The sequence below is a fragment of the Exophiala xenobiotica genome, assembly GCF_000835505.1.
Source record: "Exophiala xenobiotica strain CBS 118157 unplaced genomic scaffold supercont1.5, whole genome shotgun sequence".
In the NCBI taxonomy this organism is placed as follows: Eukaryota; Fungi; Ascomycota; class Eurotiomycetes; order Chaetothyriales; family Herpotrichiellaceae; genus Exophiala; species Exophiala xenobiotica.
Window position 1 is genome coordinate 3,285,262 of NW_013562490.1, and position 27,863 is coordinate 3,313,124.

Here is a 27,863-nt window from a genome sequence, read left to right on the forward strand (position 1 = left end):
GAATACCGTATCGCAAGGGGCGGAATTCATGCCCCCACCATGGTGTTTGCCGTGAATAGATCGTCACACAATCATTGTCCCGCCATAGAAGTACAAACGGCTTGAGTACAGTAGCATGATGTTGAGAGTGGTGTTATGCTGCATCACTGAGGCAAAAATGAGACACATTTGTCACACGTGATTCTTGGCAGGAGTGAGATAAGGTCGCCGGTGAAGTATAAAGCCATGTGTGCAAAATGCTATGGGGAAGCACTTATCGTCTTTGCCCGATTTTGCCATCCATTTTGCCATCACACCGCTTGTCATCTCCTTGCTTCCACCGGCACGACTGGGTTTCAAAGGCAGCTTTTGCCTGCAGATCATCGTGGCCAGATTCACACACTAGCATCAGACACGGCGCTAACAGCCTCGTGATCGCCCTTTGTTTGACAGTTCCCAGCATGCAGTGCATGCAGGTGCATGCCCAGCATCCTCGTGTGTCAACTGTCAAGGGCAAGGGCTGCCCCTCACTGGGGCCTGTCTCGCCACTCTCGACGTTGAGTCGTTAGGCAACGTGGCCTGAATGTGTCAAGTGAAGGTCAGCTTTCCATCCCCCAAGGCAGAGGCAAAAAAGGGAAGGACCAAATCCTCGCACGGGAGATAATCTCCTACGTAATCGACTTGTCACGAAAAGGGCGAGGCGCTCGACTAGACTTGCACCTCTCGCGTCCATGCGAACCTCAAGGTCTCTCTACCCCTGTCTTCCCTCATCGCCAAACCCTGTCCTGGTTCTGCCTCAGGCCGCTCAGGGACTTCAAGTCCCAGGATGTCAAAGACCCAAACTGCCCTGCCAGAGAACGAACCTTTGGTCATGATCGTCGATGGCCACTCTGAGACACGCGAGTGGTTAGTCTCTGGCTCCCCAGTGGCCTACCCGCTATCAATGGGCTATCAATTTCGGCAAGGCTTGTGGTGCTTGCGCTATTCAATACACTATTTTACAGTTTTGGCCATTGAGGATGGTCCTGAACCTCAACTCGCATGCGCAACGAGCTAAAGCGGGGTCACATGCGCAACAAGAGAGCGGACACTCATCTTCGACCGCTAAATTGTCCCTGCGGATCGTTTTCAGTCAAGCATCTCTTGAAACAGCTCGGCCCGCCATGCTGCTAATTGTTTGTGGCGAATGAAGGCTGTGTCAATAAATAATTTTTGTAAGCCACACCAGAATCGGTAGCCGACACTTCCGGCAAAGACTGGCACGACTGGCACTGCGTGACGCCAGCACCTGAGGCAAATTTGGTGCGGCGGGCTGGAGGCACACCACTACAGCACTACTGCCTCGGGGGCAGGATCCTAGAAGCATGCGGCCAGTTGTTGGGTTTCTCAAATTCGCCTGGCTATACGCTATATCGCCTCGTCCGTTCAGACTCGGTGGCTGAAGACTGGATTTTCAAAGCCAATTCTGCTGGTACTAAGTTAGGGGTCAAGTTGGGAACATCCCAAGGATCTTGGTAACAGACGGAAGTGTGGACTGTCTCCTGTTGAAGCAGGCACCTGCACTGTAGCGCTGACCACAATGTGGCCTTCGTCAAAGATAGAACTCTCACAAACTCTCCCAAGTTCAAAGGAGTCAACTACTGTGCGGAGTACGAGTCCTGTGCAGAGACGGCTACCACAGTAAACTTCTCAGAATGGCCCCTGAGAGGAGCAATTGGGCAGGAATGGAAGGGCCTCTGCCAGGCTTCGAACCACACCTCTAGCACGGGGCGGGGGCAGTAGCACGATACGTCTGATTGGCCCGACGGTCAGATTGGAAAAGCGAAGATTCCAGCGAGCAGAAATGCAACAGTCAGATCAAGTTTAGTGCCTTAGGCACTAACAGGCGTACTTCTCAGACCGACAGGCCGCAGTGCCCTGCGTCCTGCCATTGCAATGTCTAGTCCTCCACCCACCAACTTGCTTGAAACACGAACGAATAGCAGCGGCAGGCAATTGGGTCGGGACCATCATTACTCACCTGCCAGGCGCCAGGCGCAAAAGCAATACGGCTCTGAGCAGATTCGCCGCTTGGGACACTGGCCGACCTACCGACAGTCGATCGTCCACTCGTCTCATCAGTCGTGTCCGATGCTGTCTGTGCTGGCGGCAGCAGCAACCAATAGTCGTGGCCGTGCACGAACAAATTCGCCATAGTCTGGAAATCGAGTTTTGGAGACAGGGCTTTACAGAGACACAGCAGACGGCTTAGGGTTCCTGCTGGCTACCTGCGGCGAAACAGAGGCAATTTCTCCTGCAATGATCCATGGGCGCTATGCACCGACAAAGTAAACAACCGAAGAGTAGCGGCGAATTGAGTAACGGCGAGGCGGCGGGCTTGCCAGCCAACGACGAAAACGCGTTGTGCTCCGGGCACGATCCATCTCGAATTTCATTCTCTCCGGTGCTGCAGCAGCAAGCATTTTCCATTTGGTGTGAGTGCCAGCGTGGTGATTGACGCACCAAGGCATGCTCGTCCTGGGAGATCAGTCAAGCTAGCTAGCCATTGGTCGAATGCTAGCGCTGGCGCTCGGTCTCGCGAGGGAACGTTGATCTGTCGTGATCAGAAATGCGCCCAGCCACCAGGTGATCCCGTCGCCTTGCCCTTGGTGTCAGGGAGGCATGCAACCCACCACCGTCTTCTCCCTGCCAGGCCGTGCCCGCCTCGTCTTGCTTTGTCTGGCCCACTCCAAAACGAAACCGCTGATGGCCGACTCGTCATCCAGCGTCAGACCACAGCCAGGGTTTGCGAACCTTGACGCACTGAGGTGGATCTCTTCTTTTCCTGGCGCTCTATTCGCAGCATCTCTCTTACCAGGTTCTGACAGCGTCCTGCTCCACCAGCATGGATGCCATGGGGGGCATTGGACGTCCGTGCGTCGACGCTTGCCGTGATCGTGAGTCTCTTGAGAAGGTATCCATCTACCGTCATACCTAAAAGAACATTATATTGCCTCTATACCTCTACAGAACCTCTTCCATATCACAACCAACATCAATACCAACCACCAAACCCTCTCTCCACGGACTTCAGCCTCATATATCTCACATCTCTCTATCCTATTTACTACTTGTATTCGCTTTCGAGTCCTTCCTTTGCTCACCAACCTCCCAACAACTACTCGAACATCCGTCTGGACATTATATCCCGAAGGACCAGGCCACTTTTTTCCTATTCCTGTCTTCACAACCACAGTCTCCGGGAGTGCTTTCTTGGACCCATGTTTTGAGCCAGTTGTTGTCTTTTTCGGTCTTAACGACTGCTCCTTTTCCTAGAGCAAGTACTTGGTACTTTTGGGCTCTCCCAATAATGCTATTGACGCCACCACCATCTCCTCAACTCACGACCTGTCTTGCGCCAGAGGACAGATTGGGGTGCGTACTAGCCGGACGATTGGAACTTGTCTCTGTCCTTGGAATCGGTGCTTATGGAGTCGTTTACCAGGCCGTCGACATCCTGACCCATGTCCCATTTGCGGTCAAGGCCCTGCCAAAGGTCGGATTGGATTCCAGACAACGACGCTTTCAACGACGAGAGATCGCGCTGCACCACCAAGCCAGCCAACACCCCAATGTTGTGTCTCTGGTCCGCATTCTGGACAGCCCGGATTGCACTTTCGTCGTGATTGAGTTCTGTCCCGAGGGTGACTTGTTCTCCAATATCACCGAGCAAGGCCGGTTCGTGGGCGACGATCAATTGGCCAAGCATGCCTTCTTGCAGATTTTGGATGCCGTCCAATATTGTCATTCCATTGGGATCTACCATCGCGATCTAAAGCCGGAGAACATCCTGGTTACCAACCATGGAAGCACTGTCAAGTTGGCCGATTTTGGACTCGCCACGACGGACTCCATCACGTCCGACTTCGGATGCGGTTCGACATTCTACATGTCCCCAGGTACGTCCACTGTCGATGACACACCTACCAGAATTACGGTGTACTAATCTTTTCGCAGAGTGTCAGCAAGCTCCAACCAGGCCATATGCTCGTTACGCCGCTGCCCCCAACGATGTTTGGAGCCTTGGCGTCATTCTGGTGAACTTGACCTGTGGTCGCAATCCTTGGAAGAAGGCCTCTCCCGATGATTCCACGTTCAGGGCATTCCTAAAGGATCCCAAGTTTTTGAGCTCGATCTTGCCTATCACTGCCGAGTTGAACATGATCTTGCGACGCATCTTCGAGTGTGACCCACACAAGCGGATTACCCTCCAGGAGCTCCGGGAGTTGATCATCAATTGCCCCAGGTTGACCATTAATTCTTACAACACTCTTCCTCCTTCGCCGCCTCAGTCACCTTACCACTACGTTGATCCAATGGACTGCGCCAACATGGCTCTGCCACCCTCTCCACCAGCATCTCCGTCTCCTCAACACCCCTTCCAAACTCATCCCTCCGAATGGTCTCTGTTCGAACCAACTTCCAAATCTGGTTCGTCCTGTTCCTCTGTTTCCACGGATTCCGGTTACGAGTCCGAGGCTCCTTTTGCCGATGCTCTGCATCCTCCCGTTTTCAACTTCTATGGAAATGTTATTCCCTTGAACGACACTGAAAAGCCATACTATTGTCCACCGAACTTTGTCCCAGCGGTTGCCGCTTTTTGATCATTGTGACCTCAAAATTATACGTTCGGCAGCAACCTGTTGGTGCTATTACGATGTCACGGTATTACGATCGATCGGAGTTTTGTCTTGTTTCTTCTGGATACCCAGGCGGTCTACGATATCTTTCCCACATGACTGGATTGGATTGGATTTCTGCTGGAAAACCCCCTGGCCTAAGGTTTTTCGCTTGTTGAGAGATTGTGGAAGCATTTGTCGGAGTCTTCTTTTAGACAGCGAGTTGTCTTTCATGTGCGGAGGGGACGTTGTTGTTAGCGTTCGACGACTTGGTAAAAAGAAAATGTATGGAGAAAGTGGCGCAAAAGCGGACTTGCTATGTCTCTCAACCCAAGTGCTGGCGAGAGGTGACATAGGAAGTGGAGAGGCTTCTGTTGATTTGGAATCTGTCGAGCACAGGTATATTTTGTACACCTAAAAGAACACTGTTTGGCTTTCCAAGCTGTTCTTCTCGGACCAAGGATTTTTTGCTCCTCTGGATGAGACGGTCATCCAGTCATCCAATTCTGGTTCGCGGATCCTTCGCTGGTATTCTGTTGTAAACAATCAAGGAACTTTACACGGAGCATCATTTGACGACCGCCGTTATGGACGTGATTAGAAGACTTGATCCTCGCAGACTCTGGCTGTTACTCGCTGGCAGCGATCTTCGTGCTGCCCTCAATGTCAACCTTGGTCACGTGAAACCCCTCTCGGCTAGCCTTCCTGAATAGTTATCTACCTAGGTACCTGCTCAAGGAATGATTTTCGATCCCGCTGTTCTTTCATCATTCGATTCCAATCCTACCCAACCATCAATCATCGACCATTCAGCTGGCACAAACTCGTGGCAGCCTCTTTTGCGTGCTACTATTCTCGAGGGCAAAGTCGACTGGATCGCTGTCACTCCTTCGCCCCCCTCGATTCTGCCGCCTACATTGAAACTAATGCAAGCCTCCTTTTCATTTTGGTTCCAGCCCTCGAGGTTGACAGCACATGCGTCAGCCAGCCGTTGTTGCCAGGGTGTGCAGGATGCATTGGCTGCCTTATTCTGCCTTTTGCCCCACCACGCTTTGCATATCCTCCTCTTGCCGTTCGTTCTTTCCAAGTCTTCGCCACCGACTACTGCAACTCACCTGCATACAGTGGCCCTCTTTCCCCCCAAAACTTGTGACGCCTTCTTTGGGTTGGCTTGGCTCCCGCTCCTTGGGCTACACGAGCCGTCGAGATTTCCTGGAGAAGTGCCGTTCCCAGGCCTCGACTACAGGAGATGACAGGCTCAAGAAGCCATGGAACCCAACTCTATCGACGACGAAGCCCCGCCATCTGAGGATCGCTTGTTTTGCACTCCGAAGTTTTTGCACCGCCCATGCAGCAGATCAGACCCGTCACATTCCTAAGCAGCCCTCCATCTTGACGGGCTTATGCAGGTGCTTGAGAGGTACTAACGATGGACCTTGACAGTCAGCGGCAGAATTTCCCACTTTGATCATCGCATTTGCTGGATGGACATCCCCCTTGTTGCAAGGAACGTGGTCATGCGTAGTCTGTGGCACAGACTTGTCATTTGTTCTCAGACCAGGAGCGACCCAGGCTTGTTCAACCTGAGAGAAAGACACCAATGCTGCCTCCCATGCAAACCGTCACTGGCCAGCCTGAGGACTGCTGACAGCCCCCTTGTCGCAGCTTTGGATACGACTACCAGACAATCAGTGACAATGCCGCCCCTCCGTTAATCGATAAGCCGTGCCAGATGGTGTCATCGATAAGGTTCAGGCCCAATGATATTGTCCTTGGATGAGTCCTGCCAGAAGTCAGAATGCCAACGTGCAACAGACAAATCCTATTCAGGACTATTGATCGTGTTTCAAATGCAGCTAGTCCTCGTCCAGAGGAACCACTTGTTCCTTGGCTGCTGACAGACACACTTCACATCGTCGCGAAAGTTCGCGCCCCAGGCCATCCATCATTGCAAGCAGATCAGTCAACAATGACATCGAAAACCATCCAATGTCCAGTCTACCTAGTCTACTACGTCCAATTATGTCATGCAATGCTCCTGTTGTTTCCAAAATCTCACATGCTGCAGGTGCATGCTACGAACATGCGTGCCGCTGTCGCTGCTCAGACTATCTGTTTTCAAGAATTACTTGAAGAACATCCGGAACTTGGCACGGTAAGGCCAATGGTCTTTAGGGATTACCCTTTACGAGGCATCCGCCTGTGCCCTACTGTGTATGCCCAATCCACGGCACGTCTCGTTCTAATCGAAGTGCGCTATGTTGGAAACGGACTGTCAAAGTTGGTGTGTGACCAATCAATGTGTGCTTTATCAGGTCTCTTTTATAGCTCGTACTCGGAGTGAGAATCGGCCACTCACCTGACAGTCTGAAAGCTTCTTATCGGGACAGTCAATGGACGAGACCTTGTGTTAGTATACATCAGGCTTACTCCGGACTCTCAACTTCGGCTGCCGCTCCGGTTGCCACACCCGAAGCTACACAGTCCACTTAGTCTTCATTTTCTTTGTGCTCGGTGCTTGGGCATACGAGTTGGACACAATGATATGGGACTGCTGCAGTAGCGGGAAGATGCTGCCAACCCCCATGATTCACCGGCAGTCATCCTCACAAGGACTGGCACATGGCAAAAATGCCGCAACCACAACTTTCCAGCGAAGGATTGTCGCATGAGTCCAAGGAACTCGACTACTGCATGCTGGGTGCATGCATTGATATGGCCATTGGGTGGCCATGTCTGAACATGTCCAATCATCACTCGGATGCCGTTGACGGCTAGTGAATTTCCCCGAATGACACGGCCTTGAGTGCCCAACACGTTTCCAGTCGGCTATCGAATTACAGTCACTGCTCAGCAGTGGTTCACAGGTGTATGTGCACAGTATCCTCAAAGTAGTGCTAGTCGATCACGTGGACTAGGCCCTTCGAACTTGCAGTGCAAGGCTCCGTAGGCCACACAGACAAGTAGAGTCAGCATGATCGAGGGCAGGCCAAGGCATATACTGCTTGCTGGCTAGTGCCGTGAAGGGCCTACACAGCTTAACAGTATGTCTTTGCACGCACACTGGACGTATACACTAACATCAACTCTTCCTGGGTTACCATGCTGATATGCTGATATGCTGATCAGCGGCTATTTTTTCGTCATCTATGCAGCACTATGTGGCGCCGAACCTTGTTGATGCATTGAAAGGTTCCGAAGACGGCCATACTAGAGCTTCTGAGTCCATTATTGAAAGGCATACTTCAATAATCCTTATTTCTGCTCTGGTGTTGCTGTGGTATTTGGGATTTCCAACACTGACTTCAGGCGTCAAAGCTCCTTTGTGGGTGCCTTGACATACGGAGTAGCTGAGCACAGATACCTTCAAGACAGCCAAAAGGGGTGGGTCACGCGGTTCTGATGACAAGAATAGGGGGATCTTCAACATCGTACTCGCCGTGGTCGCGCATTGATCTGTGAGCACATAACGTGCATGAGGCTCAAAAGTGACATTGCCGTCAGGTACGAGGGTACCCTGAGCGTTCCTGACTACGAGGACAAGTACCACGCTGTGGTCAGAGCGTGCACGGTGCGTCGTAGGCCAACGTCGCGCTCGCATTGCAGCAGCGCTTGGCCCAACAACATGAGCAACAAGCGTCGAAAAGGTACGTACCTTTTCTGTCCAAGCCACAATAATGGTGGACGCCACGGATGAACAGTCCTGACTTCTGATGAGTGGACAAGTCAGCAACTGCGCCATCTCGCTTCGCAAGAAACTGTCCCAATCGGCATGGTCGTGGCAAGAATGGAATGGCTATTATTGGTTCGTCAGGCGATGCGAGCTGAAACTCGTCAGTCAACCTTTGACCTTTCTGTGACCACCGAATCAAGAGACTGCTTGTCTCGAAACTAATCATTGCTACGTCGACAATAATGTGTGGATGTTGTACTCTGGCAGAATTCGTCCACCTACACTCGTATGAGGGTCCATGTGGTTACATTCATTTGCTCCAAAAGCAATCCGGACAAGGCGGCTCAAGTCCCCAAGGACCCCAATGCGTGAATAGCAATACCAAGCCCTTTCCAAGGCTTCCAAGATGTACAATTACGCGTTCGCACCACCTTCTCGTTGCCCCTGCCGCGCCTTTCTCCCTGCTGACTTTAATTGCGCCGCCTTTGTTGCGTGTTCAACTGCGTAGGCAGAGGTCAACTGTCACTTCTGTCTATAGATCATTTTTTGTCGATTACGCCGTGAGCCTTGGATCAAATTATCCCCTTCCCTTTACAGAGACCTGGCAGCTTCGGTCACTTTTACGGCCTGCACCCTCGCCGCGTTCGAAACAGTCCGTCGGAAGAGACGCGAAAGAATAGCGAAAAACTTTCCCGTTACACGCCTCCCATTCGGCAGGTGAAGGGGTTGCTTTGGTCCTCGCGGATCTTGCGACATTCCCGGAGATTCCCTGTGCGCCACTTCAATACCTTCGAATTCATTCAAGACGCGGCGGGAAGAGATCGTTAATATCATTTTTCTTTGACACGCGATATTCGATATTCGCAAGGAGAGAAAGAAACAGAGTGGGAACGTTCCACCCACCAGAGCCGCGAAGCAAGCAAATTGCCATTCGAGATTGCTTTTTTCTTGACTCCTGGGGGCACGTAATCTGCACGCACAGGCAACAAGAGTCCAGTCCCAAATCTTACTGCGCGTCGAAATTCAATCTCAGTCTCAATCTCGGTTTCCAATCTCATCAGGTGTCTGTCGCTACTGGGAGTTATGGCAGAAAACAAATACCCTCCCCCATCATACCCGGCGCCTGCCTATGGGTCGGGTGGCCAAGGTCAAGGTCCAGGTCAAGGTTTCCAATCCCCTCCTCCCGGCGGCATGGTCTACGGTCAAGACCAGAACATGAACATGAGCCAATACGGCCCGCCTCCGGGGCAGGCGCAGCAAGGATACTATGGTCCTCCCGGTCCCGGGTACGCTGAGCCCGGTGGCTACGGTCCTGGCTACGGTCCTCCAGGTGGCGGACCTGGGTATGGTGGGTATGGCTACCAGCAGCAGCCGAATGTCATCTACGAGCGCGACAGAGGAGGCGGCGCTGGAGGTGGCATCTGCGCCGGGCTGTTGGCCGGGTTGGCGTGTTGTTGTTGTTTGGACTGTTTGTTCTAAGAGAGAGAGAGAGAGAGAGAGACTGCGTGTGTCTTGGCGAGCTCGAGCTAAAAAAGACAGAACAAAGGTTTCACTCAACGCTCTTGAGTTGAAGTGGGTTTTACTACAGTAGTTATCGAAGCGGGAAATCGGTTCCCCCTAGGCGTCAGGACGTTGTCAGCATGGCCGGGCGGGCAGCACCAGTCGCCAAACGCAAGCTTGGTTCCGCAGTCATGCACTCAGCCTCATACAAAGCAACATCAGGGCTGGCGGTCATGCCTTGGGCCCCTTTGCAAGTCGCTGCTTTCCAACGCGGGGGTTACAGTGGGCGCAATGAGCAGCGATTCTGTTACAGTGATGAAGTCCGGCGCAAGTTGGCCTCGCAAGGCTGAGTGAAGCATGCGCCGGGGTAGACGAGGCTTCGAAGGTGCTGCGCCGTGTGCTTGTCGTTCTCAGATGTACACTACTGCTACTAGTATAGCGTTCGAGAAGTGTCCGTAAGATGTAGATACTAGCGACGTTGTGCTTCATAGTGACTGGTTTGGGTTCTTGGAATTTTGGCCTCTTTGTGTATGAGGACGCCTGTCAACCTCACGCTCGTCATCCCTGCATCATCGCCAGGCTGCACGATGCCAATGCGAACAAACAGGGCGGCCAGTCCCTTCGAGCTACGAACACACATGAGCCTCATTTAACCGAATACGGGTCGAATGCAACGGAAAACAATAGATTGTGGGCATTGACAACTTATCCTCACGTTCATCCTTCGCCAGTCCCATCAAGCCCAACCCTCTACCACGTACCCATTCACTCGCGTCCGCCGTGCAGCGTAACAGGCTCCGTCATAACCATGGCAAGCCGCAGCGACTGGGATGACCTACGCGGTTCTTCCAGTGAGGACGACGACGACTTTGACGAAGCTATCGATGACCTGGACCGTGATCACGAATACTCTCAGGACTATCAAGCACAAGGCCGAGCAATCGAGCTCTACCATGAATATTCGGAGGATGAACCTGATGCAGATGGTCTGGATGCCCTTCATGCTCATGCTGATCTGGAGGAAAGAGCGAGATCAGCGGCTTCTGAATAAGTTTCGAATTCCTGCCGAAAGTTGAGCCAAGTCACTTAAATCTGAGTAGAATGGCAACGCCACGGTCCCTATTGGGTGCCCAAGGCAGGGGCAGATCCGGCACGGAATACCATTGCATCAGCTTGACCATCCACACAATCTGTGGAGGCATTCCTGGTCCACTGAACCGAGCTCGTGGAAGTCTCCCTCGAGCAATGCCGCACACACCGGACATCGACGGCTTGCGAAGGTGTCGCATTGTCCACATGATTTCCATGATCATCTTCGAGTCAGTCTCAATGTGCCCTGTGGCTTGTAGAACCCCAGCGCACGATCTCGTTTGGAACCTATACGCTGACTGGAGGCTCTCGAGCGTATGTAAAAGCATCGTGGGGTTCGTGAGGTCCGCTGAGTGACCTTGGGACATGGACTTTTCGCACATGTGTTCTGTTCAGATGGACTGCGAATAGGCAGTGTCAGGTCCAGCAGGCAGCAATTCTCCGTAGAAGCCCACAGCCGAACGATTGTCCGATGATATGGTCCTGTGCAGCCTAGTAGAGTACTGAGAAAGCTCCAGTCTGTTCATTCCCGTCCTATTTGAAGCACGGGAGCTTCTGGTCAGTGAGATGGCTTGGATCGTGGTCTCGATAGCAAGATTGCCGCTAGCCTCAACATGGCAAGCCAAAAGGGCCATGTCCAAGACTCAGTAGGAACTCTCGTCGGGTGACAGCGTCCTGGAGAGGTCGGCCTTTGACAGGTATAATGAACCATCATTTTTACCATACCAGTATGAATATTTGGTGGTTCAGCGTTTGCTTCTGCAGCAATGTGAGGCCATGATCTCCAGCACAGCCACTCGTAGACAGCTGGAAACTCTCAGTGCTTGATTCATCACATCAAGCAACACCCATTCGTCTGGGTCAGCCCGCCGCTTTCTGTGGTCGTCAATGCCGCAGTCCTTGTGATATCCTCGAGCACTTCCCACATCAACTCTCCGGTGAGAGCACTGCATTCAGCATACCGGTCACAGCGCATCTCTTGAGCGGCACGCAGGCCTTCCTGCGGCATTACACACTCGAACGTTCCATCCTGCAGTCTATCTTCATTGCGTTCGTCTCTCTTGAGCCCCAGTAGCATCACGGGCATCTCGTGCTCAAGGTCGTTGTAGTGTAGGGACAGTTGCTTGCGCCAGTAGTATTGCGCATTGTACAGAGATTCACGCGAGGATATGGAGAAGGCGATAATGGTAAACGCAGGCCGTGGGGGAAATGCATCGATGAATAGTGTGGATGTAGAGGGGTGAATTCGAAATTTGTAGGGACGATTGAACAAGGTAACATCGAACGCTACCGCTTCTGTGGGCGCAAAGACGCGTTTCCTGGGGACAGATAAATCGAGCTTGCCATGGCGAACGTTTTCTAGTCTTCTAGAGATATGTCAGTATGCAGAGGCAAGGCTGATGCCACGCGTGGAAAGCCATACGACAGGAAGGTCGCTTTGCCAACCCCTGGACTGCCGAGGAAGAGAATGTCAACTTCTGGGATAGGCCTGCCCTCCAAGACTTGTGCCGACATCTGTAACAGCAGCACTGTTTTACCAGGTACTCAAGGAGGGAGTTGTGAGTGAAGCCGCATGCTCAGCGAGTCAGGCATGAGAATTGGCCAGAGATGCAGGGTAAATTTGCCCACCGTGAACGTCCTTGGGGACTAACTATCGGCCAAAGACTCCCCGCACATTCAACTAGTATAGTTTTAATCATGCAAATTCATCCAACAAATACGCCTGGAGAGATGGCCGAGTTGGTTATGGCGTCAGGTTAAGGCTTTGAAGTCTTAGCTCCTCAGTATCCAGCAATGGATAGACGTTTCCTGATGGGAGTAATCCCGTACGTTCTATCTTCTCCTCCTCTGATTCTTGCATGTCCTAACAATCCTAGGCGTGGGTTCGAATCCCACTCTCTTCATCCTTTCTTTTTATGTTTTCTTTTTGATACATTAATACTAGTAGAGATCATGGCAAGGCTTCATTAGACGAAACATGAGAACTGTCATTCTTTTTGCATGGTCCGAAACTTCATTGAGATCCATAGTAACATCACAAGAAGCACCAACTCTATAGATTAGGTAAGGGAAGAGACAGTTAATCGTGTGACATTTTCACCATGGGTGTCATGACTGTTGTTAAAATATTGCCATTCACTCCTCGCATTCACTTCGTGAAATGTGACTGTGTCCTGCGAAACCATCTCCTGCCCCAAATCATCTCCCAGGCAAATGCGAGGGTCACAGTCCTATGCAGAGTACTGAATTCCACACTGGATTGCTCTGTATGACCATTTGACTGGGTTGAAGATCTTTTCACAAGATGGAACAATCTCGGTAGGTGATTCATCCTCGAATTGTCCAGTAGCCTAATGTTGAATCATAGGCGTCGACTTGGTCGTTCTGATTCTGTTCAGTGGTCTCAACCATTCAGACATCGACCATTCCCTCGGTCTGCTTCAACTAGGCCATCCCTGAATCGAAGTCGAGATGAAAACTTTGAGACCTCGGAGACCCCCAGCGTGAAGACCTTTGAAGATGTCAAGGCTCAGCTGGACAGTCGAGGAGTTGATACGAGACCCATAACTGCGGCTTCATGAACTCATTCCTTTTAAAGCCACGCGATACCGGGCCGCAGAGAGATATAGTCAAACGCTTCACGTCAACGCCGATTACCGTTTCGGACCGCGAAATAGCCCAGATTTTCCGCACCAAGAGGTCGCGTAATTCGGATGGTCTCCAGAAAGGGTCTGTCTGTTACTATCGCTCACGGTCCATCACAAAAAAGGAACTACAATAATAATCGATGGATTGAAGCAAGATGGTTTCGGTTTCCCACAACTTGAAAGCTGGAAGTTCCAGCTTAAAGGGATGCAAGAAGATGAAAGAGTCTGGGTTCGATACGTAGGGCAGAACCACCTCCTTTACTCCATTTCAGCCGCTCCTCTTCTCCTTAACTTCGCCTCCCATCTTCAGAATCATTCCGATCTCTCCTGTTGTCGACTATATGCCTACCACGACTGTCACCATAGACCCATCGATCCATAGTAGCAGAGTCAGCAGCAGCATTGACCTGGACAACTCCGCCAACGCACAACGGCATCAGCAACACCGACACCAAAACCAGCGCGTCTTCCCAAGGGAAGTCGGCGGCAATGTCTCCCGTTTGGCACTGCTAGAAGACGACACCCTTTCTCCTCCCGCCGAAACTAAACCCTTCAAGCCCACTCGGCGCTTCTGGCTGCTTATGCTGTCCATTTCGGCCATGTCTCTTTGCGGGTCTGTTGAGGGCACTATCGTGGTCAACGCCTTGCCCACGATCGTCGCAGCCTTGGCCGGTGGTAACCTGTACCTTTGGGTGCCAAATGGTTTCTTCCCGGCTTCCATTGCAGGACTCCCGCTGTATGCCCATTCAAGCGACATCTTTGGCCGCCGGAATGTGCTGCTGGGTGCGGTCTCGCTATTCGTCCTCGCCTGCGCCCTAGACGGTGCCAGCAAATCGATGGTTATGCTCATCACTGCCCGCACCCTCCGAGGGGTGGGCAGTGGGGGACTCGACACACTGACCGAGACCACCATTCTGGACCTGGTGCCGCTGCGCGACCGAGCAAAGTATCTGTCGTACGTGTCTATTGGCACTACCCTCGGCTACGTTGGAGGACCCTTCCTAGGTGGGCTGATCGTTGTGAAGATAGGCTGGCCCTGGGTCTTCTATCTCAATGCCATCCTCGGCGGCGTTGCATTCGTTATGTTTTTCTTCTTTCTTCACGTCAAGCACCGACGTGTCATGTTTTCCAGCGTCAAGCGGATTGATTTCGGCGGCAACGCCATCTTTATCGGCGCCGTTGTTGCCGTGCTGCTGGCGCTGACCTGGGGCGGACCTGTGTATTATTGGAACAGCGCCCAGATCCTTGTACCCCTTATGCTCGGTCTATTGGGCCTCTTGGCCTTCATCGCTTTTGAGTGACTCCTCGACTTGCTCCAGAGCCTTCGTTTCCGCGCGCAATCGTTTCCAATCGCACCTCATCAGCGGTCCTTACTATGACACTGGTCAACTGGAAGCCATGTACGCCCCCTTCTACTTCTTACCTGTCTACTTTCAAGGCGTGCTTGCGAGATCCCCACTGGATTCCGGGATTGCTCTTGCTCCCATCTCCGCCGCGGTTGTTCCTTTTGCGGTTGTTTCTGGCATCCTGCTATCTAAGGTAAGCAAATATCGACCGATCCATATTTTCGGCTGGTCTGCCATGCTTGTCGCCGTTGGTCTATGCAGTACTCTCAATCGTCATTCCTCGACCGCAGCGTGGGCATGCTTTGAAATCTTGGGTGCCACGGGTCTGGGCTCGCTATCCATATCACTACTACCAGCTCTGCAAGCGCCACTCGAGGAGCGCCATGCCGCGACTTCTGTGGGCATTTACAGCTTTGCCCGGGGATTTGGCGCCATCTGGGGCTTCACCATTCCATCAGCTCTCTTTAATAACGTCGTAAAGCATCGAGTTACGACCAATGACTCGGCTTTTGCCACGAACCCAAGTTTGACCGCACGCCCCCCGACGGTGAGGCCTACCAGCTCGCGACTAGAGCCTTCCTCGATTCCATGCAGCCTTCGGATAACTTGGTCCGAGAACAAGTTATTTCCATCTTCGAACACGCTATTCACGTCGTCTTCTATGTCTTGGTGGCTTTTGCCGGCCTTGGCCTGCTTCTGGTGTTGCTGGAAAACAAGGTCCCGATGCGGACGGAGAACAATACTGAATTTGGCATAGAGGAAAGAAACGATGGCCAGCATGAGGGCCGTGTCGATAATGGTGACGGGGAGGTCGCGGCGTAATCGTTGCTGCTGATAGCAGGTGACTCAGTGATTGTAGTGGCGCGAAATCCAGAGCCGTCGATGTCGACTCTTAATTTATATAATTTTCATTCACGATTTCCTCTTGTGTGAAGAGGAAAGTCGAATCATATAATAGTGTTCTATCGATGCCAGTAGGATTGACGAGTGGTTCCTTCTCAAGTGTCATCGCGTCGACTCTGGGCGTCTGTACCTAGGGTACCTTACCTACCTAGGTTTACCTACCTTCATGCACGCTGCGATAAGAATCCGTCTTGGCAGAATCCGTCCGGAGCCACTCCCCTTGTATCACTTCCATGCACTTCTGTACACTTCCGGACATACTCATACCTTGATGCTGGTGAGGCCGGCCTCCTGCAGATGAAGAACAAAAAGGAGCTGTCCATCTTGCAAGAAGCGAAACATCGCTCCAGTGACGGTCTCTGGCTGGTATGTCTCTTTGCGGACTGGACCTCTACGATGTGAACAAAGTCAACGGCCAACACAGCACTTTTGTAGGATGAAAGTTACGAAAGTGGTCTCGACCCTCTGGAGGGTCGCCCTCTTCATATACGGTAGGAATTCATACTATGAGAGGCAGAGATGGGGTTCGTGGGAACGTCTTCTTGGGTTGACCAGAATCATCGACACTAAGGCTGTCGGGCAATTGCATTGGGACATCAACACCTGGACAGATGATGAAGTGATGGCTTGGAAACAATCCTACATCTCAACCTGTACAGCTGTTACAGTTGCTGTAAGTGTCCATGCTCCTGGGAACCGACCGGAACTTGATCTGATGACCTTCTAAGGGCGCCATCTTCGCCAGCGTCGGCCTTACTGCGCTTCAATTGCCCAACATGGACTCTACGCATTGGAGTTCTAGAGCCTTGCTATCATGCTCGATGATACTCGGAGTGCTGTCCGTCGTCTCCGCTGCGTCCCAGCAACAACATATTGCAGTCCTTAATAAAGCCTTCGACATCCGCATGTGGCTAAGTCGAGGCAAAACCGAACTGGACAAACGACACTATCGCAGACCATTCTCCCATCTTCCATTGGAGAGTTCTGTGGCAGCTATGAATTTGCTCTACATGCCAAAAGTGCTACTCAATCTTGCTGTGCTGCTTTACACTATTGGATTTGGCATATACCTACTATATTCTTGGATATATCATGCTGAACGTGACGGCGGGCGAGATGATTTCGCAACATCTTCATCGCATTTGTGGCGACGGTTGGCCTTGTTTACCTGAATGTCGTCATGGTCGACGGTTTTGCATTTGCGGATGAAAGGAAAAGAACTTCTGATTTCAATCTAGATAGGACCGCGACTTTTGCAAAACCTATCTCACAAAACAGTTGGAGGAATGGCTGCAGACGCTACATGATATGCAGAGTACCACGGTCGGAGTGGGTGAGTTATATGCGAAGCTCGAAACTGCGGTCAATGATCTGCAGACGAAGTGGGAATTGGAAAGGATCGAGCAAGAGAAGCGCAGAGAAGAGCATTGGGAGGCGCGAAAGAGAAGGAGGGCAACCAGGGTTGCAACTGGACAAGCATGAGGAGTGAGCGCCTGGAGAGCATATGCCAACCATGACGTTGTTTATCGAAGCTGTTCTTGCTCTTGGTCTACGACAAGAATCACACTCGGAAGTGAACTGTTTCGGTGCGCCCACTATCAACCTGGACTCACGCCATCTCAAGCAGTGCTACGAGTCATCCTCGAGCCTTCTTCGGCCATCGCGATGGCAGCCCTCGTCCGCTCGTCAATGTCTTCCTTTGGCAATCCCAACACGTCATTACTCAATCCCTTCTTCGATTCAAAGTCTCCACCACCATCGCGGAAGAAAACTCGCGCATACAACAACTTCGGATATCCATCCCTATTGCCACTCTGCAATTCCGAGACACCATTCTTGTACCGTTCGTGGACGTCCTCATACTTGATGTTCCAGTCCTTCTCAGTCGTCCCGGTCACACGAAGAACGGAATCAAACATATCTTTCTGGCTGACCAAGAACGACGAGATGGACACGAACTGATCTTTGAACTGCGACAGTGTGACACTCTTGTCACCCGCGTCCTCAGGCAAGACTTTGAGGCTGAACAACTTGGCCACAGCACGACCACACTGGTCCCACGTACTAGTGTTGATCTTGGTGGTACCATCGTCATAGAAGGTTACGCTGCGGTTGTGGAAGTCGAAGCCATACCGGACCGACGCGCCCGCCAGGCTATACTCATACCAGAACCCGCAACAAATCGAGATGCGGCCCTTGCCGCCGCCTTCGATCAGATCACGCGCTTTCCAGCGACTCCCGCCAAGCATGGTATCCGTCGCAAGGCTCACGTTGGTCGAGTCCGTGCCCCAGTCATTTGGCATGATCCACGGGACGTCCGCCTCGATGGCGGCTTCAATCAGTTTGCTCTGTGTCTCCTCCGGCGCCATCACGCCCAAGGTGATGATGAGCGCATCGTGGCCGCGGAGAGCCTCGACGAGCGATGCACGGTTGTTGTAGTCGACTTTGGCGACTTTGACGCCCTCAGGCATTTTGCTGCTGCTATCGGCTCGCGTGATGGCCGTGATATTGTGCTTGCCGGTCTCGAGGAGATGCTTGACGATATAGCCGCCCATTTGGCCTCCGGCCTGGATTAGTTGTCAGGCATTTAAATTTGAGCGGCCGCCAGCTGGGATGGTCTGGTCTGGTTTGGTCTGGGGCAGCTACTTACACCGACTACCGCGATATTCTCGACGTAGTTCTTGTAGCCCTGCGGCTGATCTTTGGCATATTGCTGTGCCATCTTGGTGGGGTGTTCTGTGTGGTGAGGCACGTACGCTGCTGCTTTCGCTGCTCTCAGAAGTGCGGTGGCGCCTTGCTGGACTGCTTTGACGAGACAAGGGTTAGGAAGGGCCCGAGTCGAACGTCCCATTTATACTATTCAAATGTCCACGACCAAGTTACCCACACATGGGCCATTCCGACATACGACACTCCGTATACTTTGTTTATGTCCGGCTGTAACAACCCTTAAGTCCTTTTGAGGTCATCTTCTGATTGGCGAGTTAGGACCATCTCAGTCCACGGTGGAAAGCATAGTCCTGCAGCCTTGATACGAGAATAGGTTAGTCTTGCGCGCTGGTCGGTCGCGGATCGGGTTGCGGCCGGTTTTTGCATCAGGCGTTTCGAGCCTTGCTCCTTGTCATGCTTCGGACATAAGTATCTCAATCTCTACCCTCGAGGAGCGAATGGTGTTCCAGTCCGCGAGTAGTCCCGATACGTCGTACAATGTAAGTCAGGTGCAAGCCGACTCCGTGAGATATCGACACGACTAAGCGATCCAGATGCCTATCTTCAGTATCAACTTGGTGTTACTCAATGCATTGCGGTTGGAGGATATGCTCTAACCAGTTCCTTGGACAGAAGCTTATCCTAGAAGATAGAGTAAATGACACGAGTACACCCATTCTTCTCACTCATTCCTATATCGACATGTTGTCCATCCTACATAATGACCTCACTCCCATCCGGATCTCCCGCCTTGTTCTGCCTTTTCCATCGACGTTGAACGTGTCTTACGTCCAGCCGTACGAGCGACTGAGCCTTCCATCTATCTGTCTTTCTCGCAGGTTCGAAGGAAAATGTCCATCCGACCTTCCTCTGGTTCAAACCTAGGATGAGTTCTTGTGGTTCTTCACCTTGCTCTCGTCCTGATTCCACTGCGCAACAACGGCTTTTGCAACGTCCAATTCTGCCAGCAACGCGTCAATGCCCTTCATTGACGTTCTTCTCGGTGGCCTTCCACTGGGTCTCCTTGTCCGAGAGGTGCTTGGAAATAGTGCCGACCAACTCGGTGCAAGATCACCTCCAGTAGGTTGTTCATTGCTACCTCTTGGGATAGATCGAGACTGTAGTCTAGACCCTGCGCAATGCGTGAGCTGGCTCTTTCCCGACGATCGCGGTATAGGCGTCCCAAGCTCTTGCTCTCCCAACGCTTTTGACGCATCTGTAGTCGGTGGATCTGTTCAGATGACAGTCTATCGAGCTGTTGCGCTGGTGTCGCCACGGCATTGGTCGTGTGAGAAGCTTCTATGCACGTTGTTGTCTAAGTCGATGTTATTCGAGGAGGCGGTAGAGTGTCGTAATCTGGTCGAAGATGATGTTGTCGAAGATAGTCCTCTAGGCCAAGAGGAATTCGAGGTGGTAGAGTGTCTTCATCCGGTTCAAGAGGATATTGAAGGTTGTCAAGATTTTGAGCAGTCTGAAGGAATTCGTCGTGGTAACCAGACTCATTAGCCAAGTATTCTGGGTGTCCCTGCAACGCTGGCATGTGCGATATAGCTTGGTCGACGCGCTGAAGCGGCTGTGCTTGGGCGCTGGACGTCTTCATTGTCTCGATTTTCATCTTCGCACTCCCAAACCTCGGCGCTTGTTGAAGAGTATGGCGAATAACCGCATGAGGTCGTCTAACTCCGCTTGACGCTCCCGTTGAGTAGCGTTCGCGGTGCCGTGCTCGTCTAGTGGGACTTTTGGTAGGATCCCGCTGATCAGAGAAGACGTCTCAACCTGCTCTTGGAAACCATAGAGTAAGGCGCCAGCTGCAGCCTCATTGCCACAGTGACTGTCTGAGCGCTCCATCCCATCGCCTCGACGAACGCAGCCTCTCTTTGTATGTATATATATATATATATATATATATGGTGTGTTGACGTGCCCTTTGTGACGACAAAGCCTTATCAGACATTAGTACTTCCACTTCATGGTAGGCAGTGTCGCATGCCTTGAATCAACGCACCTGGTCTAGGGTATTCCGAGTCGAATTTTACGTTGCCATAATGCTCGCTGCCAGAAATTTAGCACTCGCATATGCCGAATGCGAGTGCAGAGGGCTCCAGATCCTGCTGCAGTGTGCATTCGTGGAGCTTGCGACGGGAATATCTTGTGTGAAGGCCATAGTGCGGGTTGCTGCCATTTGTTGAAAATGCCAACTTGCCCGCGACGGTTTGTTGCCCTTCAGACTCCTGGCAAGCAAAAGATATCGAGCAAAGTTGAGGTACTTTCTGCTTGACCAGGCCATCAGCCCATGAAGAGTCAGCCCATGAAGGCGGACTCGGCCAATCTTTCTCTGCCTTTTGAGCGAAAGTCTCAAAGTGTCTCCGATTGAAGAGAGTCGTAGTTCTTGGACCTGATGTTGTCCTCGCTACGACCTTTGACTACCTGCTTCAGCGGCATCATTGAAGCCATGACGGGCCAAGATGGACGCGCGCGATGATCACGTTGGCTGCTCGGAAGTGTTGCCGTCTGGGGTGATCGTCATGAAGAAGACAGAAAAACATGGCGGCTGTCATCTCAACCCGACGAAAGTCGGCTCATCTGCAAGCTGAAGTCTGTCAATTCTGTTGGAAGAGGCCTGGAAGAGCGAGGAGGGAATTGTGTGGACTGATGATTAGCACGTAAATCAAAATGAAGCGTGTTGTTTCCAGGCGGAGAGATAAAGAAGACGTGGACGCGTCTGCCGAGATTGCATGGAACAAAAGGTAGGACAATGATGGCAAGTTGGTTGGTACCTTCGGCAACCTGCATCTCTTTGGATCCCAACAGGAAGGCCAGAAGTTTTCTTGTTCACAAGGCTGACGGCTCGTTTTGAAAGTTTGACTTCCGTACATTCCGCAAGGTTTGGTCCACAAACTCCCCAGGAAGAGGCATCAATCGCACTGTTCAGGAACGGTGTTTTTGACCGCTTCGGACACTACAACATCAAACCTCATTTCAGTGGACAAAGCTCCCAAGATTCGGGCTCTGCAAATGGTCAATGAAGCGCCAGTCGTTCAACGTTGAGTAAGTGACGCGCGGCTTCTTTCTCCGTAGTGATTCCAGACTGCATCCAGTTCCATTATTGCAAGCACTGCGAATACACCTGTTGTCATGCAGAATCTGAGTTGAGTTTGACATCTTGTCCTTGTCATGATACTTGTGTGGATAAGAAGTGCTGAAGCCACTGACGCGGAGGCCGACAAAGACGGGATCGCAGAGGATGCTTGTCTCATAAGACCTTGAATCGCTTAGCCGCCGGTAATGAGTGTTATACCCTTCAAGAGACAATGGTAGGCCACTCCATTCACCTGAGCGCGGCGGAGTTTCGAAGCTTCTTCAAGTAGAAATTCGCCGGCCCTTTGACAGTCTGCGTCCCTTTTGATCTCCACAAGATTTGTGGTCTGCGCCAGCATAGCCACAGTTGTGGCATATGATAACAACATGGGGCCCTCTACCGCCCACTGAGAACCACTGTAACACTCAAATTGATAGTTCCACATCTGAAGACCCGTAAAGACGGTTCGTACCATCAGGTCATCGCTTGTAGGGATTTCTCGTACGCATTGGGCGAGGAAATTATGGATGCAGACATCAAGGCTCTTCAGTGTTTCGCCGTATGTGCATCGTTTGCCACAAGCAATAGGCCTATTGGTGAGCAAGCTGAGAGCGGCAAGCACCTCACGGCACAGCTTCACCGGAGCTGTTATCTTCAAGCCTGTTAAGAGTGCCGGCTCGATGGATGATCCGATGTAATCATCCATTGCACGATCCCTGCCGAACTCACAAGTTCGCCACTCTGCCAACAACTTGGCAGCATTTTGCCGGTGAAAGAGTGCTCGAGTATGCTGATTCCCGAATTGCTCGTAGAGCCACAGCAACAAGCAGACGAGAAGCGTGACATGTCTTGCGGACGCCGAGCGTACCAAAGTTCGAACAGCCTGGCTGTAATGACATGAAGGAGGACGATCTGTCCACAATGCCGTGCTCGTACCATGCAGAGAGGCACTGAGTGTAGCTAGGGCGATCATGGCCTCCATGATGGCTGGGTGCGTCCACACAGCTTGAGGCAGCGTGATGGCGAAGAAGTAATTCTCCTTGTTGTATGCGACTCGAGGGGCGCGAATTTCCAGAAAATATTGCAGGGCCGCGGCGTGTTTCGTATCAGCATAAACAGGGACAACGTCGGTCACAGAGGAAGAAGTTGCAAGCTCGAGATGCTGTAACGTGCCTTTTTCGCAGCAGGGGAGTGGTGGCGACGTATGGAAACCGTCTGCTGGATGTGCTGGCTGTTTTGTTTGATAGGAGAGTAGGCCAGTATCAGCAGCTGCGGGCGTGCTTGTCCCACAAGGTGAAGACGATTGCACTATATCGCAAGGCCTTGAGGCCGCTTCTTGGAGATGAGTATTCACAGCTCCATGCCGCGCTTCGATTCTCGTAGAAGTCTTGTTGCTGTCGGTCCCAGGCGCACACGATGCTGCATCTGAGGGTTGGAAGATCCAGGCCACGGGTACTCGATAGTAACATTCCAGCTTCCGCTTCACGCATCTCTTACACGCGGGTTTGCATTCGGAGCACTTAACTCGTGCTTGTTTGCAGAATACACATCCTGTCCTCACTTTTCGGGAAAATCCCTTCATACGCTGGTGGATTGGCATGCTTACACGCCACCGGCAGGCGGTTCACCAGGGGCTTCATCGAGGCCTAGTAGCTTCTGTTCCCAGCATGGTATACTCGGACATTCTGATCATCTCATATATGCCACCAACAGGTTCTTGAATACACACTGCTTTCGCACGCGGTGAAGCATCAATAGCGGAGAGCTAGCTCAGCTGCGAGCACAGCGTTGTCGCTGTAGAGAAGCAGAGTGCAGTGGTGGTAATCTCGCATGACAAACGTGAGAATGAGGTTGGACGTAGGTGATGGGACGCCTAAAAGACAAAGCGATTGGCTGCTGGAGACGCGTCTTACAGGACCATCAGGAACATCCGGGTACAGCAAGACAAGAGGCACACGATGACGCACTGTCTGGTCGTTCATACAACTCCGAGTCGTTTTCGAATCTCTCGCACAAGGATGGAACGTCCAAGTGGAAGTCCCATCCCTTCCTACATGCACTCGAAACCAGAGAACATTAGAATACGTTGTCAATGAAACAGTCTTTATGTTGCGAGGTGGCAGTCTCGGACCAGGCTTTTGTGAGTCAACTTGAGTGGGACGCCCTTTAGCATGATCCTTCAACCATCTCATATTCTTCTATGATTTCCAATTGCCTGAATGTAAACTATGAGACAAGACATTACTCGTGCGGCTGGGGTCTGTGACAGGGAAGGAATTTTGCAACCACCGGGCATCTGGACCACTGACCCGAGAATTCGTTCTGCCATGTCATGCACGGAACCTCATCATTGTACGACATCAAGCCCGCAATGCCTCACTCGTTGTCCTTTTCCTCCTGTAAAACCCTCGTTCAGAGTCTCATAACGAAATGCAGCCTCCCCGATCCACAAGCCTTTCGGAATGGCAGTGGCTTCCATGCGGCGAACTGGTACTTCAGATCGCCTGTACACGCGGTTGGGCCCTGAGTTCTAAGCACTCTACCTGTATCATTCTGATCTTCCCGCCCGAGTCCATCCCACCAATCAACCAGGAATGCAGCACAAAGCAGAGGTGGTGCTCCCTGGACTTTCCCTTGCAAGAAACCGTGAGTGCGCCTATGAACGAAACACGTGACAGTGGACTATTCCATGCACACCCGGCAGACCTTGGGCGACAAGGTATACAAGGGCGATGCCTGAGGTGCTGGACTGTCTTTGGCGGATTCCTACCACCAGTTCACCATGTCCTCCTTTGTTCTGGCTCCTGTCGTTGAGGCTGACTTTGATCGGATGCTCAAGTATACTGACGAAGCTGGAGGGACACTAGCAGCGCCTCTTCTCTTTGCAACATGGCCAGCTCAAGACCCAGTTGCAACAGCACGTCGAAATGCTTGGAGCATGGAGCAGCAGAAATGGCAATTCCGCAACGATCCATCAGCCCGATTCATGAAAGTCGAGGACGCTTCGACACGGGAGATTGTGTCTTTGGCCCGGTGGCACAGATACACCAATGGGTATCCGCAGGCCGACATCTACACTGAAATCGATGTCTTCGCGCCACCTGGCACTCGAGCGAATTTTGCAGAAGGCCTAAACGGACCGCTGCACGCTGGGCTTCTGGGAGCTGCCTGCAAAAGGCGGGCGGACTATGTCAACCCTGGTGTTTCCTGGAGTGAGCTAGCGCAACATGATCGTGCTGGGCGACGAGCTGACGTGTTCAGTCTTGACAACGTTGATCACCAGAGCTAGATGGCGGAGACAAGGCGCAGGCGGCATGCTCTTGCAATGGGGCATACAACAGGCCGCAAGGGACGGTGCACCGGCATACCTTGAAGCTGTACCTTCGGCTGTGTCGACTTACAAGCGCCATGGATTCGAGCACATTCAAGACACTAAGGTGGACTGCAGTGACTGGGGCATGGGCGGGGAATTTGTCCTGGCGGTCATGCGCAAGGCTAAATAGCGCGGAAAGAGGCGGCGCATGGATGGACGCTGTATCCCCTGCCAGCAATTCGCTCGACATGAAGAGTTCGCGAGACATAAAAGTTCCCAACTCTGCGACTTGCAATGAAGGCGAAGGAGTCAAGCCAGAGCCCATTGCGCATAGACTGCGGCGATTCTCTCTTCAAGGCGCATCGCCAAGTCAGTACTGATTGAGGAGGTGTCCCGGTCTCTTTGTACGAAGCAGGTCCGTCAGGGGACGCCTTGTATCATCTGTGCAAAAAAGGACGCCCACTCCGGCTTGCTTGAGGCTTTACTCCCATCGTGATTTTCCTGCGCAAGTCAACAACCGAGGTCAGCCATCAATGACCAATAAGTGAAGCTGCCATCTCTGGGTCCCCGCAGAGTGTTCTCCGCAAACTGTAATGATGTCCGCGAAGGCGGAGTAATACGAAGCATTTAATGTCGGTAATGTCCTTCGTGCGAGAGTCCAGATGGATGCCTTATAGTAAAAGATTTGCTTTCGTTAGCGCCTTGCAAGCATACATATACATATCCTTGAGCTTAGCTGTCGAAGCTATGGGTCGACTCGACGGGAAATCCATCATAGTGAGCGGTGCAGCCGCAGGGTTCGGACGCGGTGTAAGTTCCAGAATGCCTGCGGGAGGTGCCCAGACCTCCGTATAAAGCCTGAGGCAGGAGGGAGAGGAACCTCAGCTGGCGTTGTAGTGGAAATTGAGACCGTCTTCGCTGACAAAAGACTGCCCAGATCGTTCAAAAACTCACGGCCGAAGGCGCGTCAGTTCTAGCCGTCGATATCAATGCGGAAGAGAACTCCAAGACCGTTTCGATGTGTTCCAGTGGATTGGTCCACCCATTCACCGCGGACATAACGCTCGAGTCCTCCTGGCGTGATATCCTTCAGACAGCCTTGTCGAAATTCAACAACCGCCTCGACGTAGTGGTAAACTGTGCAGGTGTCGTCCACTATGCTGCGCCGTCGCACGAAGTTGCAGAGGAGCAATTCGACCTCGTGTTTAAGGTGAACGTCAAACCACTGTATCTGAGCACAAAAGTGATCGTGCCGTGGTGGAAGGAGAACAAGATGCCGGGCTTGTTCATCAACCTGAGCAGTATAAGTGAGCCCAGACCCAGGCCGAATTTGGTCTGGTACGCAGCGAGTAAAGGCGCTGTTACTGTTGTAAGTTCTGACCTGCGGTGTGGGCCGCATACAAACCTATATGCTGAAGGCCGTTTGATTAGGCGACGAAAGGCCTGGCCGCCGAGTACGCCGTCGACCAGATCCGATACAACTGCATCCGGCCTGCAGTCGGAGAGACGGCAATGTGAGTCATTTGTCCTGCTACATCGTCATGGAATCAAGCTGAGCTTTGGCAGGCTTCCCAAGGTCTTGGGTGGTAACGATACGCCAGAAGGTCGCAAGAAAGTGCTCGGAACGATCCCACTAGGTCGTGTCTGTCAGCCGGCCGACGTCGCAAATATGGTATGCTTTCTAGCATCGGATGAGGCTAGCTATATCACTGGCGCAGCATTTGACGTCGATGGCGGAAGAGGTGTTAGCTGAGAGATTAAGCTAGTCAGGTCAAAAACAAGCTGACCGAACGTTTGTAGTGTATTCAGTACGTGGTTGTACAAAGCTCCGGGCCCTACCAATATGTTACAAGCTGATTTCTTCTTTCCACATGGCGTCGCTCAGACCAAGCTTTTCAACGACATTCTGCCACCTTGGGCCACCTCTGTCCTGACGCCTCAGATAGGCCATCAGCTTCTGTCTCTTGTGTACCATTAGCCTTAGCCCTCGCTTGTTGCTCTTGTCTTTCTTGTGCAAGTTGTCTGCCAGCACGTTGATCTTGGCCGTCAGAATCGCTATTTGTACTTCCGGAGAGCCTGTATCTGCACCGATTCTCTTGGGAACCTCGATTGCGCTCGTTTCTGACTCTGGATCGCTCGTTCCAGGCAGCTGTTTGCTTTGTAGTCGTGGAGGGAGGATGTCATCAGTTCTGTGGCGGCCAAATTCTTCAATGCACCTTTGGATGTTGATGCGGACACGGTCTTTGCTGCTGGCGTTGTCCAGAGATGCTATTGCCAGCAAAGCCTTGGATGCATTATCATGAGAAGCAGCATGCTCCTGAATCTTCTTCTCCAAGTCGTCAGGTTGTCCCGGTACAGGGTTCGCTTGAGGTAGAGGCTCGGTAAGCCATTTCGAGTACTCCAAGGACTTGTCCACGTCCTCCTTCTTCAGAAAGTAGTTCAGATAAGAGTCTCTGATTGTCTCGATAGGGGCGTGTGCGCGCAGTGACCTGACAAAAGGAGTCGGTTGTGATCGGACAGGGTCGCCCAGCGCAAGTTTGCGTTCTTCTTGCAATACTTTTTGTCGAGCCAAATTGGCAGATTTCCGCTGTCGAGCCTGGGCCAAGCGGTACGGATCTCTATGCTTTTTGGCTTTCCGCTTTTTGGCGCGCTTCGCTTCTAGAGGAGCCGTAGTAGAGAAGAGACATGTTGAACATTTCGTAAAGGCTTGACCGCGTGATGCCGAAGGCAAGCTCTGAAGAAGGCTTGTCACTAAAAGCCTTGTCAATGTAATTCTCCCTGAAGGCCAATATGCAACTCACAATTGAAGATACTGCTTGCTAGTGCAGGCAATGCGCGTGGAGGCATTGTTGTGTCGATGTTTGATGGGCAGCGCAGCGCAGTCTCCTCGACTTTCTCAAATAAATGCTGCCCAAACTCGAATCTCGTCCCGTCGAAACGTATTTCCGGAGCCGAGTTTGACTAGG

At 52.0% G+C, this 27,863-nt stretch overlaps 13 protein-coding genes and 1 non-coding gene across 14 annotated transcripts; 8 read left to right on the plus strand and 6 right to left on the minus strand.

Annotated features, from left to right (window-relative positions):
• The first annotated feature begins 2,981 nt into the window (after positions 1-2,981).
• On the plus strand, positions 2,982-5,392 carry PV05_09013 (uncharacterized protein). The gene is made up of 2 exons (XM_013458570.1): positions 2,982-3,917; positions 3,976-5,392. Exons 1-2 carry the CDS (start codon positions 3,329-3,331, stop codon positions 4,620-4,622), a joined length of 1,236 nt encoding a protein of 411 aa, XP_013314024.1. The 5' UTR covers positions 2,982-3,328; the 3' UTR covers positions 4,623-5,392.
• Positions 5,393-8,552: 3,160 nt separating this feature from the next.
• Positions 8,553-8,990, plus strand: PV05_09014 (uncharacterized protein; the record flags this gene model as incomplete). Its single annotated transcript, XM_013458571.1, has 1 exon — positions 8,553-8,990. The coding sequence occupies one exon, from the start codon at positions 8,553-8,555 to the stop codon at positions 8,988-8,990; it is 438 nt and encodes a 145-aa protein (XP_013314025.1).
• A 403-nt stretch (positions 8,991-9,393) lies between these two features.
• On the plus strand, positions 9,394-10,861 carry PV05_09015 (uncharacterized protein; the record flags this gene model as incomplete). The annotated part of the gene is made up of 2 exons (XM_013458572.1): positions 9,394-9,752; positions 10,597-10,861. 2 exons carry the CDS (start codon positions 9,394-9,396, stop codon positions 10,859-10,861), a joined length of 624 nt encoding a protein of 207 aa, XP_013314026.1.
• A 31-nt stretch (positions 10,862-10,892) lies between these two features.
• Positions 10,893-11,282, minus strand: PV05_09016 (uncharacterized protein; the record flags this gene model as incomplete). The annotated part of the gene is made up of 1 exon (XM_013458573.1): positions 10,893-11,282. One exon carries the CDS (start codon positions 11,280-11,282, stop codon positions 10,893-10,895), a length of 390 nt encoding a protein of 129 aa, XP_013314027.1.
• A 449-nt stretch (positions 11,283-11,731) lies between these two features.
• On the minus strand, positions 11,732-12,414 carry PV05_09017 (uncharacterized protein; the record flags this gene model as incomplete). Its single annotated transcript, XM_013458574.1, has 2 exons — positions 11,732-12,266; positions 12,323-12,414. 2 exons carry the CDS (start codon positions 12,412-12,414, stop codon positions 11,732-11,734), a joined length of 627 nt encoding a protein of 208 aa, XP_013314028.1.
• A 210-nt stretch (positions 12,415-12,624) lies between these two features.
• On the plus strand, positions 12,625-12,803 carry PV05_09018. The gene has a single exon. It is a non-coding gene; the product is annotated as a tRNA-Leu (tRNA).
• A 260-nt stretch (positions 12,804-13,063) lies between these two features.
• Positions 13,064-15,715, plus strand: PV05_09019 (uncharacterized protein; the record flags this gene model as incomplete). Its single annotated transcript, XM_013458575.1, has 4 exons — positions 13,064-13,218; positions 13,268-14,844; positions 14,867-15,368; positions 15,419-15,715. Exons 2-4 carry the CDS (start codon positions 13,889-13,891, stop codon positions 15,713-15,715), a joined length of 1,755 nt encoding a protein of 584 aa, XP_013314029.1. The 5' UTR covers positions 13,064-13,218; positions 13,268-13,888.
• Positions 15,716-16,072: 357 nt separating this feature from the next.
• PV05_09020 (uncharacterized protein) lies at positions 16,073-17,857 on the plus strand. Its single transcript, XM_013458576.1, has 2 exons — positions 16,073-16,469; positions 16,525-17,857. The coding sequence occupies exons 1-2, from the start codon at positions 16,233-16,235 to the stop codon at positions 16,966-16,968; spliced, it is 681 nt and encodes a 226-aa protein (XP_013314030.1). The 5' UTR covers positions 16,073-16,232; the 3' UTR covers positions 16,969-17,857.
• On the minus strand, positions 17,416-18,518 carry PV05_09021 (uncharacterized protein; the record flags this gene model as incomplete). The annotated part of the gene is made up of 2 exons (XM_013458577.1): positions 17,416-18,363; positions 18,447-18,518. 2 exons carry the CDS (start codon positions 18,516-18,518, stop codon positions 17,416-17,418), a joined length of 1,020 nt encoding a protein of 339 aa, XP_013314031.1.
• A 1,302-nt stretch (positions 18,519-19,820) lies between these two features.
• PV05_09022 (uncharacterized protein) lies at positions 19,821-20,105 on the minus strand (the record flags this gene model as incomplete). The annotated part of the gene is made up of 1 exon (XM_013458578.1): positions 19,821-20,105. The coding sequence occupies one exon, from the start codon at positions 20,103-20,105 to the stop codon at positions 19,821-19,823; it is 285 nt and encodes a 94-aa protein (XP_013314032.1).
• A 1,672-nt stretch (positions 20,106-21,777) lies between these two features.
• On the minus strand, positions 21,778-22,566 carry PV05_09023 (uncharacterized protein; the record flags this gene model as incomplete). Its single annotated transcript, XM_013458579.1, has 2 exons — positions 21,778-22,244; positions 22,314-22,566. 2 exons carry the CDS (start codon positions 22,564-22,566, stop codon positions 21,778-21,780), a joined length of 720 nt encoding a protein of 239 aa, XP_013314033.1.
• A 1,800-nt stretch (positions 22,567-24,366) lies between these two features.
• PV05_09024 (uncharacterized protein) lies at positions 24,367-25,087 on the plus strand (the record flags this gene model as incomplete). Its single annotated transcript, XM_013458580.1, has 2 exons — positions 24,367-24,796; positions 24,846-25,087. 2 exons carry the CDS (start codon positions 24,367-24,369, stop codon positions 25,085-25,087), a joined length of 672 nt encoding a protein of 223 aa, XP_013314034.1.
• A 478-nt stretch (positions 25,088-25,565) lies between these two features.
• PV05_09025 (uncharacterized protein) lies at positions 25,566-26,684 on the plus strand. The gene is made up of 4 exons (XM_013458581.1): positions 25,566-25,707; positions 25,835-26,266; positions 26,329-26,411; positions 26,464-26,684. Exons 1-4 carry the CDS (start codon positions 25,645-25,647, stop codon positions 26,648-26,650), a joined length of 765 nt encoding a protein of 254 aa, XP_013314035.1. The 5' UTR covers positions 25,566-25,644; the 3' UTR covers positions 26,651-26,684.
• On the minus strand, positions 26,649-27,779 carry PV05_09026 (ribosomal protein S15). The gene is made up of 2 exons (XM_013458582.1): positions 27,699-27,779; positions 26,649-27,648 (listed from the first exon to the last, which is right to left on the minus strand). The coding sequence occupies exons 1-2, from the start codon at positions 27,742-27,744 to the stop codon at positions 26,744-26,746; spliced, it is 951 nt and encodes a 316-aa protein (XP_013314036.1). The 5' UTR covers positions 27,745-27,779; the 3' UTR covers positions 26,649-26,743.
• Positions 27,780-27,863: the final 84 nt, after the last annotated feature.